The 20,577-nt window shown below is 37.8% G+C and overlaps 1 protein-coding gene across 5 annotated transcripts; it reads right to left on the reverse strand.

Annotated features, from left to right (window-relative positions):
- Positions 1 to 2,587: 2,587 nt before the first annotated feature.
- apcdd1l (adenomatosis polyposis coli down-regulated 1-like) lies at positions 2,588 to 16,862 on the reverse strand. 5 transcript variants are annotated; one of them, XM_032550180.1, is made up of 5 exons: positions 16,689 to 16,862; positions 16,442 to 16,542; positions 7,260 to 7,443; positions 5,552 to 6,071; positions 2,588 to 4,612 (listed from the first exon to the last, which is right to left on the reverse strand). In XM_032550180.1, exons 2-5 carry the CDS (start codon positions 16,494 to 16,496, stop codon positions 3,851 to 3,853), a joined length of 1,521 nt encoding a protein of 506 aa, XP_032406071.1. In that variant the 5' UTR covers positions 16,497 to 16,542; positions 16,689 to 16,862; the 3' UTR covers positions 2,588 to 3,850. The 5 variants fall into 5 exon arrangements, with proteins under 5 accessions (XP_032406071.1, XP_032406068.1, XP_032406069.1 ...); XM_032550177.1 differs by having other exon boundaries at positions 7,260 to 7,446; XM_032550178.1 differs by having other exon boundaries at positions 7,260 to 7,446; positions 16,442 to 16,573.
- Positions 16,863 to 20,577: the final 3,715 nt, after the last annotated feature.

A 20,577-nucleotide genomic window follows, 5' to 3' on the forward strand; every position in this document is an offset into this window, starting at 1 on the left:
CAGGGTCAACTATTTTCATTTTACATAACATTTTTCATAAATAGTCTGCTCCATTCACCAGTATGTTTCATAAGAAATAACTAAAAGATGTCTGTGCTTCTCTTCTATGTAGTCAGGGAGTAATTTGTGTATATCTCTGCTGTGAAGAAGTAAACTATAGGGTTCCTAAGATCAATCAGACATTATTTTAAGCTAATAAAAAATACTAATTGAAAAGATAAGAGGCAAAAATGTTAATATTTCTTGGAATGTGCAGGATTTTTGCATCACATAGACTGTTGTTATTTAACTATAGCAGAATGATCAAATTCTCACTCACATACAGCTGAATCATTATAGGGGGCATTTCAAAAACGATAATAATAAAAAAATAAAGAGCGTAGTGAAAAATTACCATAGAAACATGGAAGTTATTTTTGATTTTAAAAATCTAAAGAACTTTTGTGATGGATTTTTCTTTCGAGACACGGCAGTGAGTTAAACTAAAAACAATCTTCATTTTGTGGAAGCAGGTGTCAGTATGTTATTAATACAGGTCTGTTCACAACTCTTGACTTGCCTTAGCCATAACACTGCACGAGTTTTATTTCCCTCCACTAGCTCTCCTCGGCTCATTTCTTCCCAGACTGGCTGCAAAGACTGTTTTCTGTGCTGACAGCTGTCTGATGTCCCTCTCTGTGTGTTTTCAGGAGAATTTGCACTGGGTTGTCTTTGGAATAATTTGCAGGCCAGATATGACAGGTATTTATTAAATGCCAGTACATTAACTCACTATCTGGGCTCTGAATCAGGCTAAAGACGACAACTTGCAGATGAAGTTCACTTCAATTTTCTGGTTCTTCTTGAAATAAAGCAGCTGCATCAGGAAATGTTTCAAACAAAGCTTCGCTATTGCTGTTGCGAGTGTGGTCAGTTCACCTCTTTGGTCAAGAATAAATATTTCAGCAGTTACTGAGCAGATTGTCAGTGATTACTGAATGCTGAACCCTCTAGAGCCTTGTGTATATTCCTGTGTGGACGTATAAAAATGTTACACACGACAGTTCTCACGCAAACTTTGGGGAAAACAAGACCTGAAAGTGGACAAGCAGGGCTGCAAAGTGGAAGGCTTTTATAAAATTGTCCAAACACTCCCATAAGCTCTAATTTGGGCTTTGTCAGCTGTCTGTGCTAAACTGTAAAATGTTTACTTTACAGGACCAAAATCCATGTATTTCCTCTACAGCTACTGTGCTATCATTGAAAGGTTAGAATAATATAATAAAATAATGTGAAGGCCTAAATCAAACTTGCACCTTCAGTGCAGTATAACTGGTTTATATTAGCAGTCACAATAAATTTAAACGATTGATTCAAAGGCAACAAATTCACTGTCTTACTGGTTGGAAAGGATAGAGAATCCTTTTTGTCTATATTGTCTCCACTCATAACTGAAGTGAAACTTGCGGCCATGTTTGTGCTCCACCTCTAACAATATCCTTTTATTATGTGCATGAAATCAAAACAGTCTTTACACTCTTGTTCTCCTATTAAAGTATCAGGAAATACAAATCACCGTCTCATTTCCACATGGCAGCACCGATATAAACGTTTTCCAAATCCTTTTAAAAAGTATAAATCTTACTAGTGTCATGTGGCATGCATATGTATTGAATCGCTGCAGGTCAAAATTTTGAACAAACACCTTTGTACTCCAGTTGCAGCTACAGATCTTTTAGCTTTAGATCAGTCAGGCTGGATGAAAAAACATTTGTGAACAGGAATTGTTGAGCTCTGCTACAGATTCTCAATTGGATTTAGATTTGGACTTTGACTGAGCTACTTTAACACCGGGCTTTGCTTGGATCTGAAACACTCGGCGTATTCCAGCATTTAGGAATTTTTCTGTGGAATGTAACAGCAACTTTTTTTGTCTGTGGAAAATTTGAATATCTGCATATTTTTCCACAGAGAATGTCTAAATAAATTTGAAAGAACATGAAATAGAAACTTGACAAACTACAGCAGAAACAATCTACACTGCAAAAACACAAAATATTGCCAAGTATTGTTGGTTTAGTTGATAGTGTAAATATCTTAATGCACTTGAAATAAGGCGAAGCTAACTTCCAAGTAACTTTTCAGCAAGGCATAGGAGTTTGTTTTAAGTAAATAATTCCTTAATATTGATTTTTAAAAAAATACCAGTTCCACTGGAAGAATATTTCACTTCTGGGAAAATATCCATACATAAGTAAAATAATCTTCAGGTGTACCAATATTCAGAAATTACCCACTTAAAACAAGCTCTTATCTTACAGAAAAATTACTTGTAAGTTAGTTTCGACTTAATTCAAGTGTATTAAGATATTTGCATTACAAAATAGGCAGAAAAGCTTGGTAAGATTTTATGTTTTTGCAGTGCATGAGTGCCACTCATTTTTGCTGACAGTGATTGGCAGATAAGGAAAACAGTAGATGTCATCATTTGTGATACTGCTAAGACAGTTTCCATTATCTGTATGGAAACAGGCAATTTTCTCAAGAGAGGAACTTGCATGAACAAACAACTTTGAGATCATGTTTGAAATAACAAATAAACCCCATGTGTTATTAAAAGTCCTTTTTAATTGACATACAAAATATTAAATGACAAGGGAACCATTTTAGCAAAAAAATGATCTTTTGTGTAAATATACAAAATAAATGGTAAAAAATAAATACTCATTTGATTAGATTACTTTGCTGGTAGAAAGGCATCAAGATAAAATAACATTTCAGTCCACAGTGTCTGTGGATCAGTGACGGTGGTTATCTAGCTACTAGTCTTTAGGCAATGAAGAATAAAAAATGTTCTGTACAAACTGAATTGGTTATGGTGTCTCCTGATAAATGTGAATTAATATGCATCTCTTAAATTTTAATGTGGAAATGACTCATGTCAGTATTAGTATTTTGTTTAATTATTACACCTCAAACATTCTTAGATTTTCAAGAATGCAGGTGAGCCATCGGAGGAAAACATCTGCACAATCCAAACCAAAGCTAAAATGTATGGAGGTCCAAAAGTGCCATACTCCATTAATAAATATGTCATTTAATCAATATCTGGGTGTCATTAATTCTTGAAATATATACACAAATAATCCTTATTTACATGATTAAATAGATCAGTAACTAGGAAAGCTATAAATCTACTTGCCTTTTACATAGTTATTTTTTTCTTCAGTCTTGTCCAGAAAACCTAATTTGCAGGCTAAACCATGATTTCTGCTTTATTTATATTCAGGATTAATGAAAACTCATTAATCTATCCAAACAACCAGAAAAACAATTTCTGCCATCTAATGAATTTGAGTGCATTCAGTGGCTCTATTACAATCTCTTTTTATAACAAGACATGGGAAAAATGTGAAAGTGAAATAATCTGTCAATGGAACTAATACTTTTTCATCAATATTAATGAATTATTGACTTTAAACAAGCTCTTATGTCTTGCCTTGCTGAAAAGCTACATGTAAGTTAGTTTTGCCTTATTTCAAGTGTACTATGATATTTGCACTAGAAATCTGGAATAATTATTTCAGAATTCATTTATTTAATGGATTATGGCACTTTTGGATAAATATTGTCAAAGATACTTTCCCATCTTCTTTCAATTCATTCTCGAATGGGGTCTTGTTGAACAGGTTAGTCTTTTACTCATGAGGTGGACATCTGAGTTCAAGATGTGAAAAATCTTTCAGCGCTTTTTAAACTGTCCCCTGATTCTTGTTTCAGCTCTAGTCTTTAAAGGGAACAGATGATTTCAGCTGCCAAACAGCCATCTCCGCCTTGAGCTGAGAACCAGGTTTGATTTGTGAGAACGTCTCTAGTAAACAACAAGCCAGCTGCACAGTGCGGATCCAAACACCAGTAGCACCAGGTTCTCCAGACCTGCTGTCCCACTGGCTAACTGTAATTGCCTGCTATTAAAAGTTGAGAAGGAGGGGTGTGTCTCCCCCCCATTGCAAAGTACCATGGGAGCCTGAAAGGAGGTGGGCCGCCTTAATGGTCTATCTGGACTGGACCCGTCAGTCGGTCTCTCTCCTGTGAATAACAGCGGGCGTTTTCTGTGGTCCAGCTCCATCTTGAAGAGCTCATACTCCTTATGTGGCAGCTTGATGCCCAGCATAGGACATCCGTTTGTGGGGGTCAAGTCCTGCTCCACACCGACCCTCCACTCTCCCGCTCGTCCACACTTTCCCGGTCTTGTGCTGTTCAGCAGCTTGGAAGTGGACTCGTCCATGGCCGTGACTCTCACCTGCGTTACCTTGAAGACGAACTCAGAGGCTCCTGAGAGTTTGGACGAGGGGTTTCCCTGAGCGAAGTGCCCCCAGGCTCTCAGGGTGAACGTGGGCTGTGAGCAGGCGGAGTCCAAGTAGTGACGGTAGATGCCTTCCCAGGCGTGCTGGCTTGGGTTAAAGGTGAAGTCTCGGGTGAGGAAAAGAACGTTGGGTCGGGTTTCACAGCGCAGGCTGACCCAGTGGCCTGCCAGAGACAGAGGAACTGCAGGACCGCGGGGTAACACAGGGGGGCGCTGCTCTGAGGATCGGTACACCAGGGCACACACAGGGCAGGGATGGATGTGATGCTGTAAAAAGACAGAGACAGGTGAGAAGCTTTGATGATTTTAATAACTGTTTTTAGAAAAATTTGTTTAACCTTAGAGAAATTAGTGCTTTGATCTGTCTGATGACAGCAATTAAGATGCAAACTTGACTACATAAAATAAACTACATGAATAAGAGGGTTTGCTATTAAATGTGTTTCAAGTTTACATTTACACTAAAACAAATCTTAACTTGTTTTAGTGCAAATCATAAATGCCATCACTGTCAAAACAAACCAAACCCTTTAAGCAATCTGTTCCCACGTTCACCTGTGGTGGCGCTGCACCAAGAACTACTGAAGGAAACGACATGAAAACCTCTGAAGAAAACACTGAGAACAACTTCCTTTTTCACAAAATGTAAACAAAAATGGAGTAGCATCAGATTTTAGCAATTGTAGGATTTCTCCTTTGTCTTTGTTAAAAAACCACGAGAGCTAGTCTCACATTTGTTTTGGTTGTATTTGTATTTACCCAGAGTTCCCAGCACTATAGTTTGTTATAGTGCAAATGCATTCGAACACTTCGACCGACCTGAGACCTAGGTTTTAGAGTATTTAGAACCACAATCCCCACTCTGCTGATGTGGTTGTGGTCTGCATCACAGTTTGATTGTGCATTCACACCTCCCCAAAGGAACCGGACTTTCTAGGCAAACAAACTGAAGTGTAATTAAAGCGGACTAAACAGGGCTGATGTGAATACACCTAAATCTTTGGCCATTTTAGTTGTTACTTGTTAAGTTATCTAGTACTGTACTAGTACTCAGGGCAGTCGCCAGGAATCTTGGGCCCCATGACAAAAAATTTAATTGGAATTGTCATAACTTTTTCCCCCTATATGCCCTGCTAGTACTACTTCAGCTGATCTGCTTATTGGACAGTCTTGAGATCATCAATCAATGATTCTTATTAATCTCACCATGGCGTTCTGCAGAGGCTGCTGGTACCCTGCGGGTCTGTGTTGGATTCTTTGGGCCCAGTCTGTGTGAATATCCCCTAAAAACAGCTCCTGAACCTTCCCTCCACGGCTGCGATGCTGCGTTTCCACGCGTACCAGACCCATCTCCGTCACAGAGAAGCCCATGGCTGCTAGACACGCCCTGCCTGCGCGGGTGTTGTACAGCTCAAACAGCTTTCCCGGCACCGCTTCATTGAGGCTCAGGCTCACGCAGGTTGGAGGCAGCCTGGAGGCCAGCCTCTGCTTGGCTGCCACGCTGTGAACCACAATCCCCACTCTGCTGAGGTGGTGCTGTGCCTCGGTGGCCCCACGGGTGATCCAGGAGGCCTGGAGCAGACGGATCTTGCCTCTGATCATCAGGGAGTAGGCCGGGTCTTCACAGCTGCTCTCAGTGTAGTAGTGCTGCAGTGCCTGGAAGTGACGGTTGGAATGAAAGGTGTAGGATCGGGTGAGGAACTCTGGACCGGGCCGAACTTCACATCTAAACACATGGCAGAAATCAAGTTAGCCTTTAGAGAATAGCTTTAAGTTGATGTTTTGCATCTCTCAAGGGGTCATTTTTCATGTTTCCATTTAATTTTAACCATTGTATGTGTGTTAGAGGTTAGAGCCACCTTTCTAGACTTAAACATATTTTATTGTCATTCCACAAAGACACAACAGTGAATTTGGGAACAAAATGTTGTTGCTTGGGTACCGTAATAGATAGAAGAAATACTGACAAACAATAATTCTGACTAAATGCATATAGATATATTAAAGTGTTATTGGTGCAGAAAAAAAATCTAGAATAAATATACAAATAATGTATTTCTGAACATATATAACTTAGCATTTAGCATAATGTCTTAGGCATTAAACGAGATCACATTTTGCACGTTTTTATACTTCCTGCTGGGTTTCAAATGCTTCTAAAAAAAACCTGCCCAAATGCTTAAAACACACCCAAGTTTAGTTTTTTGGCGTCTCTAAAATGAGCTGTTACAGCGACTGCACTGTAACCGTTACCGAGCAACCTCAGCCGCAGCCCGTTGCCTAGCAACCCAAACAGAGCTAGAGAACGTTTGGTCAGCTGGTTTTACCATTGCGCTGCACAACAGCTGCTGGAAAAGTCAAGTGTTTTGTTGTTGACTCACCATCCAGGAACCACTTGCTGCGCTCTTGTTGGTTGTGAAAGAGGCTCTACTAATGCCTTACGGTTGTATAATTGTGCATCTTTGTGCAAACATTTTCATGTGGGAGTGTAAAAGATTGAGTTAGGGGGCGTGGCCGGCAGGGACTTAATTGGATTTAAAGTGACAGGAGGCCCTAAAACAGCTAATTCTGAAAGGAGCTCAAAATAGGGGAAACTGACCAGATTAAAATCTCATTAAGTGAGAATAATTCTGTACAAATTGAGGATTTTTCCATCTCTTTAAAGATATTTTTTTTCTTTTTAAATATTTTTTCTCGCTTTCTAGCTAACACAAAATGATGAGTTTTATTTTTCAGAATAAAACTCAAACCACACCAAAATTAGGACAAATTAGGATACATTGGGACAATGTGAATATGTAAAGAAAAAAAAAAGAGTTACATGGGTATTCAACACATTTCTGCTGTTTTATTTGAAAGAGAATGCCATTCTAGCAGATGTTTTGTGCTGTGAGAACTTTATGAACATTTATACCTTGTTGACACCCATGTCCCATCCAGTTTGGGAGGGATATCTGCTGTGATTTTTACGTCGTACTCCGTCCTCTGGTTTTGACAGCGTTCCAATGGGAGGTTCTCGGTTTGATTAGAAGAGGATGTGAAGTGACCAGTGGGTACCTCCCAAAGTTTACTCCTTGTTCCTGCTACAATTACAGCTGCTGCTGCAAAGAAGAAGAAGAGGGCAGTCATTAAAATTCGTAAATAACAACAGTTGTTTAATAAACACTGAGGCTCCATCATGGTAAATTCCAGTCTGATTTGGGATGTGGGCTGATGATTATCCACCTCCATCATTTGAAATTGAAGCTAAATATTTACATTTCTCCCACTTACACCTAAACATGAGTCTGGCTGAGTGCAAACTGTTACAGGACTGCTAATTCTGATACATTATTCATGCAAAGAGAGCCAAGATGGTACTATGGAAGCCATATAGAAATGTTGGCTTCAGTGAACATTTCTTCTCCACAGCTGCAACACATTTCTTGTATCTGGATTTGTTCTGTGGTAGGAAATGTGTGTGAACTGCATGCTTTCTGTATTTGTGTTTTTTAATAGACAAACAGCAGGCCGACTGAGCCAAACACATGTGGATGATATGATTTAAAGTAACAAAGAAATTCTTATGATGATGAATGTTTCTTTCCCAAAAGCTGACACTGAATTCAACTAAAAGCCCTTTTTCACTCTTCAGCAGTTTCGGCGCTCACACATCTGCAGCCTGTCTGTCATTGGAAGTATTTTCGGAATAAAAACCTGTGTGATGTCGGAGCAAGGTTGAGTACTGGCGTCTGGTTTCAGACAAAAAGTATGGCTCTATTTTCAAATGAAAAGAAAATGCAAATAATTTCTAAGAGAAGTAGAAATTTCTGCTGGAATGTAATTTTTTAAACTTGCTACCAAGTTACTTAAAAAAAGATGATTTAAGTCAGTATAATTTGTTTTTGTTTTTAAGATATTTGTCTTGGTTTAAGCCACAACTTCCCACAGATCAATTTGGTTTTCTTTGGTCAAACACAGAAACCAACAAACAGGGCCGACCGAGTGGAAAGTATGCACAGCTGAATTTTCTTTAGAAGAAGCCTAAGATGGGGGCTGACTGATGGGCATTTATTAACCTTGTTAATGTCAAACGAAGGATATTTTTTGTTCCTTTCACTCTTGGAATGCTGCTTCCCACATGCCGACCACAACCACAGACATGTGTGCAGCACAGTTGTTCTCCAGGCTCGGCCCACCTGATCTGCACCCCAACACACACACTCACACTCACATATTGAGTTATTCAAGCTGTAACAGTCACCGACCACAGATCCAGGTTTTAACCGAAAGCCCATGTGTCCTCCATGCATCAAGCCTGTCAATTTGTTGTAAAAATTATGGCCTATCTTTGGCATCCATGGTTTTGGAACATGCTTAGTAATTTCTTGCATGAGGTGATGTGTTTGCTTGTGCTGCATGTGGTTATTACTAATGAACGTAGCTGGTCAGTTGAACCCTGGAGACTATTCATGTTCAATTATTATGTAATGCTTCATGTAAGTCCTCCATCCAGTCTGATTTCTTGTGGTGGCTGCATTTGACGTGCTGCCTAGTTAGCCTCCAACACACACACATTCAGAAAAAGCCTCGGATACGGACACATGGGTGTTTTTAAAGCATTTTTAAATTGCTTTTTGAGGTCACTTGTCATTCAGCTTCTTCCCTTCCTCCGATCTCTTCCCGACATATGGTTGCATTTACTTATAAAATGCTCATAAAAGCAGATCTTATTCAATTGCTCATTGTGGTGAATCTTCTAGAAAGAAGACCATTCTAACCACAAGTTAGCTGATGGCTTAGTACATCCAGTATGATAATGTCCAGCCCCTTCAGGCACCAGATTTGATTTGCTTCCTACACATGCAGTGGGATATCATTAAATTTACCCTTCAGTTTGGGCCACTGAGTTCTTTTTCTGCCATGGGGTCTAAAACGTGCCACGCAGTTCGCACCTCCGTGTCACAGAGCAGATCTTGATTTTCTGAAAGCAGATTTAACTTATCCTTGCTCTAAGAGCTAGTGTAAAAAGTGAAAATCAAACTGATTCATCTGGGTTTTTACATAAAGAAGATAAGTGGGGATAATTAGGTTTTGAATACATTTTAACAGTGCTGGTCAGAGAGGTGTTTAGTAAGATTTATAACTCAGTAAAAGCAATCAATACAAAGCATTAGAGAGGAGCTGAAGTAATTAACTCATTAAATTAGTTTAAGGTCAGCGTAGTGTCTGTGAAAGACATAGTCAACATGTAAAAATGCTGCCTAACCTTTTTAGGTTATGTGTATTTAAAATAAAGTGAATTATGATGTACCTAATTAACTTTTTATTGATTTTAAAGTCTGTTAAACATTTTTAATAATCAAATTTGAACTGATGATATTTTCTCCATGTAAAACATTTGAGAAACTGCATATATAAATCATAGGATTTTATTGTCAAGTTCTTGATTTTATGCAGCTTAGAGCTTGGTAATTATGTGTATTTATTGATCAAATATTTAATTTTTACAGTTTTCAGTTGTTGAATTGTTGTTTTTTTTTTTAAATTGTGGTCAGAAAATGTATGTTTTCATGAATAAAACTGTATAAATGCAAATCATTAGTCACAATAACACTGACCATCCTCTTCATAGAAAGACAGAGTGTCTTCAGTACAACCATCACCTTGAAGAATATTGAATTAATATGAGTTACAACAACATTTAATTTCCCTTTGGGATCAATAAAGTATCATTGAATTGAATTGTATGAAAATGTAATACAGTGATTTCATCCAAGCAATGTTTCGCCTACGTGGTGTTGATTTTGGATTTATTCAATTTATACTAAGCAAAATATTTAATGTGAACACATTCTGAAAGAATGTCTTTTTTGCATTTGAGAATAAAACACATCTTGTTTAACTAGCTGGGAATATTTATTGTATTCATATCCATTTAAATTGATTTATGTGGTGCTATTCTGCTTTCCAAGAGCTTTGTGGTAAAAACCACAATCCCCTCTTTTTTAAAGCACACAATCATACAGCACATGTTGTTCTTGTGTTGTACTGCTGATTACAAAGCCATACTGTAAACACACTCAAACAGCTATAAATCCATCTGCGTTGACCATATAACATGTGGATCAGGTAAAGCTGAGACAGATTAATCAACTTTAATTATGACCAAAGCTGTTAGCTGGTTTTGCAAATGAGAGCCAGAGTTATTTGTGACAGTGAGATCAGTGGGAGGGTGCACCAGTTCAACACAAGTCCATGCTTCACGTCAGCTCAGTGTGAACAGCTGGACAACACACTCCTGATCCTGAACTTCTGCCAATAAACAATAATTCAGTCCAAGCTGTCTTCCTGTAATACTTCAGGCCTCCCACCAGGGGTCAGTGCTGCAGCCTGCAGCTGTGTGTGGTCTGGACGGTCAGTCTGTCATCAACAACACTGCTGCTGCCTCCGGCCCGTATTACATCTGAGTGATGTCCAGCCAAGGTAATCTACCTGTCTTTGAGTTCCTGCATTCATTCAGGGTCTATAAACGCACACACAAACAGACACACAATCCCACACACACACATCCCCCACATGCACACTGTTTGGCTAAAACGCACTGCACACACTGATTTACTGTACCCTGTAAAAGGATAGCATTTATGAAAAAAAAAGCCTTCTGTTTGTTTGTTTGTATTTGTGATTACGGTTTGGCAGCCTGCGGCCCTCCTCTCTGCTGGTCAAACACGAAGCTTTATGTGCAATCCTCCGAAAACAAGAAACAGATCCAGGGAATTTGGAATTAAAACCTGCATGGAATCAAGTGCTTGGCATAAGAGTCCACCTCAGCCTTCATTCAGAGAGTGGGACATCTTTATTTGACCCATAATGAAGCCTTCTGTCAGGTAAAAAAAAAGAGTTGGATTTCCCATTATAAATTCAGTTATGTCAAAATAAATGTTCACATATCAAGGTGTAATCTTTTCTCCCATTTGTCTCTGATTGAAGTCATGTAAAAAACAAAAATGAACATTCTTTCATTCATTAAACAAAAATGATTTAATGGTGCAAAATGTTCATTCTAACTTAAGAAAAAGTTTGGACATCACACACCCTAATAGCAAGTGTTAAAGTTTTGTTAAAGGGGCTGCATTATGTATGTTCTACGCACATAGTGTCATTTTACAGCACAGTCAAGAAACTGTTACCTTAATTTATTATAAAAAAAACTATATATACCTATATTATATATGACTTAAAAGAAACCTGACTCCATAATTTAACGCCCTGAAATTGGGCCTCTATGTCTTTTAAAACTCCTGCTCTTTCTGAAACTTCTGCAAGTCATCATAACATTGCTCCTCTATTAACTATTTAACAACGTTTTTACCAACGTTGTAGCTCCTATAATGAGCTCAGAAGATGCACAGTGCCAGCAGGTGTTTGCTAATTGCTGCTGGATAGTCTTAAGGAGTTGGGTGGGGACGTCACAGGGGAGTGGTGCTCTGTGAGGCAGAAGCCCGGAAGATTGGAAACTGCGTCTCAAAGGTCTGGTTCGGTTTTCCCAGGCGTTTTAGACAGCTGAATGGTTTAATGGAGATTAAATGATTTCTCAAACATGCATGAAAGAATCAAGGTAACACTCCAGGTAAGTTTTTGATGAAAGAATAACATTATAGCATGATGTAAATCTCAAGAAAGTTTATTTTACATGATACTGCCCCTTTAAAGATCCAAATTCTCAGGCTGTCGTTGGATCTCTTAATTTTTCACTTGAATGTTTGTTTTCCCTAAAATAATGACCATAACCATTCCCCCATCCAAGCTGCATTTCTGAACCCTCCAAACTGTCCATGAAACAACTGCGCCCTGTTGGCTCTCCTCCTCCTCCTCTTCCTCCTCCTCCTCCTTCTCCTTCTCCTCTCTGATGAAAAAGCCACAATTTTTTACGCCTCATTTCTCCTGGATGAATGTCAGATTCCTCCCCTGTTTCCCCCTCGTCTTTTGTTTCTTTTGTTTCTGTCTCTCGGTGTCTGTCTGTGGTTGATGAGGTGAATGAAGTTAGTTAGAAGGATAATGGCTGGACGTGAGAGGAGTGAGACGTCTCGGTGCGCTGGATCGACAAGATTAGTGAGGTGCATGTGTGCGTTTTTCCTCAGCAGAAGAATTAAACGCTACAGTAGCCCAGAGATGCACATATTTCTGTTGAGTGCTGCCTATTATTCACAGCTTGCAGCTGCTCTTTTATGCTCTTGAACCCTCTGAGCTGTCCTGCAGACCTTGGACGAGTGTTGCTGAGTATATAATTCCCAAACATTGAAGATTGTGTTACCTTAGAATAAAACCATCCATCGTCAGAAGCTAATCTCTAGAAATTTGCAGGAAGAGCAAATTTACACGAAATAACATCTACATATTATGTATGATCAAACTAGTACAAGTGATACAATAAGTGAAAAACAATTGATTTTCACTCTTCTAATATAAGCAATAATTATTTTAGCTATATATTTTCTTCATTGGTGAGTGTGGAAAATTTGGCCTAACATAGTCTGCTTGGCTTTTATGTGAATCAATGAAAGGGACTCAAACCTCATTTTACTGTAAAATATATAAGTGTTACTTTAATTAGGAGCCTGGACATTTTTTTAACTCCTTTAGATCAGAATTTTATCTACCGAGTAGCATTTTCTTTACTCCCCATTCAACACTGACATAAAGGAGAAAATGCTTTTTATTATAAGCAGTTCAAGAAAATCTGAGTTTATACTCATGAAAAACATAAAAAATAAAGATGAAATAAATTAAATAAATTGTGGAGCCATAAATAAGCTATACATTGCTAACAGATACTTTCTTTGAATGGTAACACTAAATGATTAAGCATTGCCTTATGCCCATTGGGATGGACATTCAGCTTTGAAAGAATCCTACAATTTAACAGTAAAAAATATTTTCAAAATATCTACAAATACTACCACTGGAAATCCCTACAATTATACTGAGAGCAATTTTATTAGGCTACTTATGAACTTAAATGTATGTTTTTGATGTAAAATAGAAACTTGCTCTCCCTCTGGTTTTAGGAAAAAGCTTATCTTTAATGCCTGAATCTCACATGTCCAGTTAAGATTTAGATCTTCATGTCATTGGTCAATTAGAAACTAATCAGATGCAAGAATCATTCAAATGAAAAAATCCCTAAATTTCCTTTATTGGTTTAAGCCCAGAAATATCATGTCCATTAAAGTGGACGTACAGGTCTGAAGGATGGAGGCTGTAATCATTCATCTGCTGCAGCTTTGATATAGTTTAGTGCTGAAGTGTAAAGGGAGAGAAGATGCTCCTTTTTTGTATTTGTCTTGGTTACTTTGCACTTATTGAGACACATAAGCACTATTTGTTACAGAATGCTTCCTTATGGAAGCATTATATATGCAATATATTTATTGCAGTAGTATAATTTCACATTTAATTCATATGAAAGTTCATCTTTTAGTTTTTTTTAGGCTAAAAAAATGTTTTCTGTAAAAACTATGAATTACAGCAACACCCGTAGCAATTCCTGTAAAATAAATGTAACTGGAGCAATTGTACTTTAACTGTTTGAAGGTAATTAGGAACTTTTGAATATTATTTTATGACGTCCTGTGTCCTTTGAATATGAATAATACAAGTCAATTTCTCTTAGCCACTCTACAAAATGGGAAAGACAAGATTACATGGCATTAAATTAAGGCAAATGTGTGTTCTTGAATGGTTACAAGAAAATAGACATAAGCATATCTATAGTCAGAAGAATAATCAAAAGTAAACAACTGTAAGTGTGACAAACAAGGCTTACAGTGATAAAGGGTTTTATTAAGAGTTTTGTTTTATCGTAATGCAAATGTCCCAATAAAAGTAAAAAGTTGATGTAGGATGTAACTAATCTCAGCATTTCTGGACTCAAACATTCTGGTGTCACTGCTCAAATACTGACACCGTCTTGTGAAAAAATATAATTTATACTAAACTATGATGTCGTCTTAGCCCTAAATAAATCATTTTGCCGACTAAACAAAATCTAACTGTGAGTGAGAGCAAACCAAACAAAATAATCCTCTAATTTGGGTCACAAATATGAGTTTCCAAGACAAACATTCCACAACTAGTTCTCTGGCGACTTGAAATGTCTGAAACAATGGCATAACTTTGACAAAAACAAGTTTATTTATTTGGTCTCTGAATCAACTCCTGATTTTATTTGTTTTTATGTCCACAAATGGGTAAATAATTATCCATACTGGTGCAGTCTCATTGCGACTTGAAGAATTTGACAAGAGTGCAAACATTTTTTTAAATGTATTTTGAGGATGCTAAGTGGATATGCTTGGAGATGAATTTGTCTCCTCTGTTATTTTCTCTTAAATGTTTAATCGAACAGGCAAGAATTTTAAATCAGCGTTTTAAAAATAAACGTTAATTACTGTATTATAAATGACAATCTTTTGTAAATGAGTTAAACAAAAGCACTGATATAAAGAAAAAAAAATCTAATTTGTTTTACACTTTGACTAGTGAGTTACCCATCAACACCATCAGGTAAGGAGAGAAGGTTTAAATGTACCAGTACCTGCTGCCCCAGCTCCCCGCCACAATTGTCGCCACAGTCAAGCGAAGGTCAGGTTGATTTAAAGAACACAAGGTCCGTTTTGTTATTCTAACCCCTCTCCCCTCTCCCCAGCCGTCTTCCTTATTTCTGCCTCCACTCCCCCATATGATCGCGGCCTTGCAGACCTGCAGCATCACTCTGTCCTCAGGGCAGAGCAAGGACAACTACTGTTGTCTTTTCATCACCGCGTAAGCGCCTTAATCCAACAGCCTTGTTTATTTAGATAAGAGATCTACGGGAGTTTGCTTGGTTGAGTTGCTCTGTAGTTTGTGAACTTTGAATTAAACAACAGGCAAAAGTTTTGTGTCTAAAGCCAACACATCCACTCATTTCAGTTTTCTCAGAGTTTTTGCTGAAATTTAATCGAAAGAATTTGTGAGTAATGAACCGGAGTAAATCTTATAATAAAGCGGCACCTGATATTGTGGATGTAGTTGACGGTTCACCGTTGGAGACAGCGTTCAAGTTAGAGGGAGACATAATCTGAAGTTTCCTTTCAGTAAAAATATTTAAAACTTGTTCAAGTTTACATCTGCAACACCACCTTCTTTGTATTGATTATTTCTCAGCGTTTACCCAGAATTAACATTACATCTGTTAAAAATCAAACAGTCCGGCACTCTGACATCTGTGACCCATTAATTTAATTTCAATCCAGGTCGGTTAGAGTGATCTGCTCAGAGCGAGCAACCATAACCTCGCCTGTCTCCTCGGCCAAACCTGAATTGTGACAAAGAAAACAGGCCACAGATACCAGTCTGCCACTGAAGCAGTGAAAGACGGCAGAGCAGAGCACCACTGAGCTGTTAAATGATGATTAGAAGCAGACAGATGCTTCCTTCTGTCTGCATCCAGCCGCCTGTAACACTAACTTTCCCTGATGTTACCGGCAACGTTGCGTCTCTGGGTGATCGGCTGCAGCCTGTGGAGGTGTTGGAAATGTCTGCCTCCTGTTTTTCTAACCATTACCATAATGGTAACATTAGTTCCAGGGCCACGCTTCTCTGCTCCCAGGGAACCATTGTTTAAACGCACCGAACGGCTCAGCCAAGAAGACTCCTCCTGTGGCCTCGGATCGCACTGAGCTTTGAAGACACACACGGTGACAGAGAGGGAAACACAGGCTGGCCATTCATGAGACTAATGTCAGCATCAGTTGTGGTTTTAGCTTTAAACTGGGTGATCCACAGTTGTGAATTACATAATGACTTCCTTGCAATTATGAATTCATCTGCTCTGTCACACTGCACTGCCATCTGTTTTCTAAGCCACAATAATCCCACAGATTTTAGCTGATTGCTCACATGAGACAATCTTTGTTTTCACACAAGAGATTCTTTGGTTTGCAGAGAGAAAGCTGCGCCTGTTGGATTAACAACAAGGGTTTGCATCTCATAAATGTAAAGTTTATATTTGACTGAAAAGAAATTGATCCTTTGCATCTTTAGCCTTGCAGTAAAATGTAAATCTGGACTCACCTGGAAGGAGCAGCAGGACTCCCCTCAGCAGGTGACTGAGCCGTCCGCTTGACATATTTTCTGCTTCTCACACAAACTGCTCAAAAAATAGAAACTTTCACCTGTTGGAAATCCAAAATCAAAGAGACATTCCTGTCACCAAGAGATGAGAGAGCGGAAAAAAATAAAAAAAAAGAACAAGACAAAAGCTCAAACATGAGAAATCCAGTATTCCCTCAGAAACTGATAAAACTTTGGTCCCTTCTACCTCCTTGTCTTGGCTTCCATACTTTGATTTGCAAAATCAGTTTTTCTTCTCCATGCAGGTGTTTTCCTTTGGCTGACGAGAGGAGCAAAGATTTCTGATCTGCTCCACTCGATGTATGTACAGCGAGTGTGTCTGTGCACGTGAGCGGGGTGGACTTTCTGTGTGTGTGTGCTCCTGTCTCACTCTTATAGTTTTGGGCTGAGAGGAGGGAGCAGACAGGGAGACAGAAAGGGAGGGCAGACAGAGAAAGTTGTAGTGTGCTTGGAGGAGGAGGGGGAGCAGCAGGGGTTCAGCGTCAGAGTGAAGTGAAGGGCTGACGAGCTTTTAGGAAGGTGCAAAACGGCAGTGCAGCAACCCAGGAGTGAAACGTCTGTAACTTCATTACTCACCATTTTGAGACAGTCAGTACCTAATCATGATGTAAGTTTTTGTGTTATTTGCATTTTATTCACTTTTCAGATCCATTTGTGACTGGAACAGCCACAAATAATAATAAAATATCAATAATATGGTTTTAATGAAACAGATGGATTAATAAGTGATAATTTTCTTCATTAATTTGAAGATTGACTGTCTCTGAGTTTATAGTGGCAGCTTTTTCCCATCTGTGTGTTCAGTGGACTGTCTCATTCATTTTACTTTTAGGAGTAGCTTTACTATGCTGTACTTTTCATTTTTTACTTTAGTCATTTATTTTCTTACGAAGCACCTCTACTTCTAATTCTAACACCTCTAATTCCTGGATACTCTGCCCACTGTGAGTTTTATGTTGAAAGAAATCGATTTGAAAAAAATATATATAGATTTTGTCAGATTTTTTTTTTTTTTTTTTAATTTTGCTAGAAAATAAATTATTTCATCTTAAAATACCAAAACTTTCACATCAATTTATATTTTGCTCCATCTGATGGTGTAATGATTGACTTTTGGATTCAGTACTTCAATTGCCTTTCTACCAAATACTGTTATTTTGTTTTTATTTCAGTCATTTCTTGGATGGCTATTTTTTTACTTTAACTAGAATAAAAATATGTTGAAGTAGTGCTACTCTTATTTGTGTAAAATTTAAGGGTATTTACCCAAGAACCATACATACATAAGTAGAAAAGCTAGCTAGGTGCAGAGGAATAAACTGTTAGCATTGCAGCATTTAGTAGGTATATTTAGTGGGAATGTGTATCATATGATGTTGCTTTTTTATTTTTTACATAATTCCCCCACCCCAGCGATCACCCAATGTTACTTTACATGGCTAATTACTTTATTATATTTAGGAAAAAAAGAACAAACATAGCTCAGCTTCTATAAGTTAAATAATTGACAAATATGTCTATCCCATAAATGTATTAAAATCTATCCACTGCCTTCCGCTTAAGTCAACAGCTCAAAAAAGCCACTCCACAGTGACACTCTTCAGTGTCCCACATGTGCAAAGGAAAGGAAGGGTCCCAAGAGGCTTTCCTGGTTTTATTTGCTTTTAATGAGAAGAGAGAAGATATTTGGTCCATTAGCAATGATCTTAATTCTTGATTCCATTAATGGTGCCCATTAATAAGCCTGTTTCGAGCTTAAAATGATTTTGATTATCATGGAAAAGTCAGAGGATCCAAATTCAGAGCAGAAAAAGTCAAGCACATGTAAGAAAAAAGGTTTTATTACAACAACAGGGTGAAATAGTTGCAGACTCAAATAAAAGTCAGTTAGAAATCTTAACAGGGGTCAGCCAAACAAAACTGCCAACTGGGATGGAGTAAGACAATAAAACAGTTACAGAAAGGCTAAAAGATCCTGGAGTGAGACATTGAAACATTGTAGCTTAGCACTGGAAATAAACTGCATGGAGTTATATTCAAACAAGATCCAAAGTGAGAACTAACTGGATTTAAATAATATAACTTACGTCATTTCCAACGTCCTTCATGGGTCTCAACATGAGTTCCACGTAGTTCCAAGAGTGAATATGATTCTTCTTAAGGCCATATTCTGTGCTGCTGCCATTGTTATACTTTGTTCTGTTGTTGCTAGTTTGATTGTTGGAGAAACCAACCTGCAGAGTTTTGAACATTATTAAACATCTGCATCAGACCGAAGATATTACAGCTATCAAAAATGAAAGAAATAATCAAAACTGAAAATGAGAATACATTTTCATTAATTGAAATAAATAAAAACAGTAATTAATTGGGAAAACTATAACTAACTGGAACTATACTATGCGTTTATAAAACTAAAAAAATACTGAAATTAGAGACATAATATCCTTCATTTTTGTGTTTATGAATCTATTTTGAACTGATATGAAATTTACTTTCGAATTTTTTCCCACACAGGCATCTTATGTCAGCTGTCGGCAAATTACAGCACTCTGTACTCTGTAGTCTGAAAGATTTTTGATACCACTTTTCAAAAAATAGACACCATTTTAAAAAATCAATGGTATTCACAAATGATTTTGTGATACAATACTCTGGCCTTTTTGAATTCTGCACCTAAAAGTTTAACAAAGTATGAAAAAACTAAAACTTCCACTATAAGTAATAAATACCAAACAATATTTAACCTATAATAACTAAAAAAAAATAGCAAACACGAGAACAAAAACCAAAAACCAAAAAAAACTATTATAACCCAGAATCAGACAGTGGTAAGGTGTAAAATACAAACTGGAAATTAAACTAAGTGCTATGAGAATTTATTATATATATACTGTTGACTAAAACGCAAATTTTGAAAAAAATTCAATTCAATAGTAAGGCAAAGGAAAAAGCAATACAGTGAAGTCACAGAATATCACGCCCAGAAATTAATGCCCTTTCTGTAGGATTTATAATGAGGGAAACTTCCTGTAAGCTAGAAGAAGTTGTAATAAATCCTGTTTTGCAGTCTAACTGTGTTTCTTCTCTATTGTCTGTTTCAGTAATCACACACTCATATAAACATCTCTGCAAATCCCTGGTACTTGTTGAGTTGTTCATCGGAGCAGTCATACAAAGATTAGCATATAACTACAAGAAGTGTGTGATTCTTGCACTCAAAGCGAACTGGGATTATTTCTAAAACCAGTGGTTCTGTCTGTTTTGAGGTGCATGAGGTTTTGCCCCGAAATCCTTTAACAAACACATCCTACCCTCTCAGTGTGTAAATTCTGATAAGCCTCAGTTCCAGTTGAGTGATTGGATGTAGCCCACATAATTCATGCAAAGCATCATGGGTTGTTGGAAAAAAGCAACAAAATCATGGGGGTTAGAGAAAAATTCATTTTCCTGTTTGATGAATAAAATACATGCATACGATCAGAAAATCTGGCGCACATATGCACACGTTTCACACAACCTGTATTACGCCGCATTAGGAAGGCTAACGCACAGTCCAGTGTCACTGAATCACACTACACATGTGGTCTGTTGACACTGCTGACCACTGGAGAAGTAAAAAAAAAGGGTTTCAAATCTCCAGCCAAACCAAACCTGGCAACTCATCTACGAAGAGTGGGCCGACTGGAGCGTTGGCACTCAGGTCAAGGCTGCACACATTCCCAACACCATTACACATACACACAGCTAATGGTCAGTGCAACTGGACGCAGTAATTTTACCACCAGAACTGTTTTATATGGCACATTTGGAATACATCATCTTGCTTATTTTAATATTTTTGTGCCAGTTGTCATTCTGCCTAAAGATTTTCTTCCTGACTTCTTAAAAATACTAAACCAGTTTCTCACAACCTTTACACTGCATTCTCATTAGCCCTAACAACTACAGTAACAGGTAAAGAGGACACAAATGTAAGTTTTTTTTATAGGTTTTATGTTGTATGTTTGTGTCATTTTATCACTTTTCTGCAAAAATATATTTTAGTATCTAAAACCTCTGTCAAAAACATCCTG

Source organism: Xiphophorus hellerii, chromosome 20, assembly GCF_003331165.1.
Source record: "Xiphophorus hellerii strain 12219 chromosome 20, Xiphophorus_hellerii-4.1, whole genome shotgun sequence".
NCBI classification, from domain to species: domain Eukaryota; kingdom Metazoa; phylum Chordata; class Actinopteri; order Cyprinodontiformes; family Poeciliidae; genus Xiphophorus; species Xiphophorus hellerii.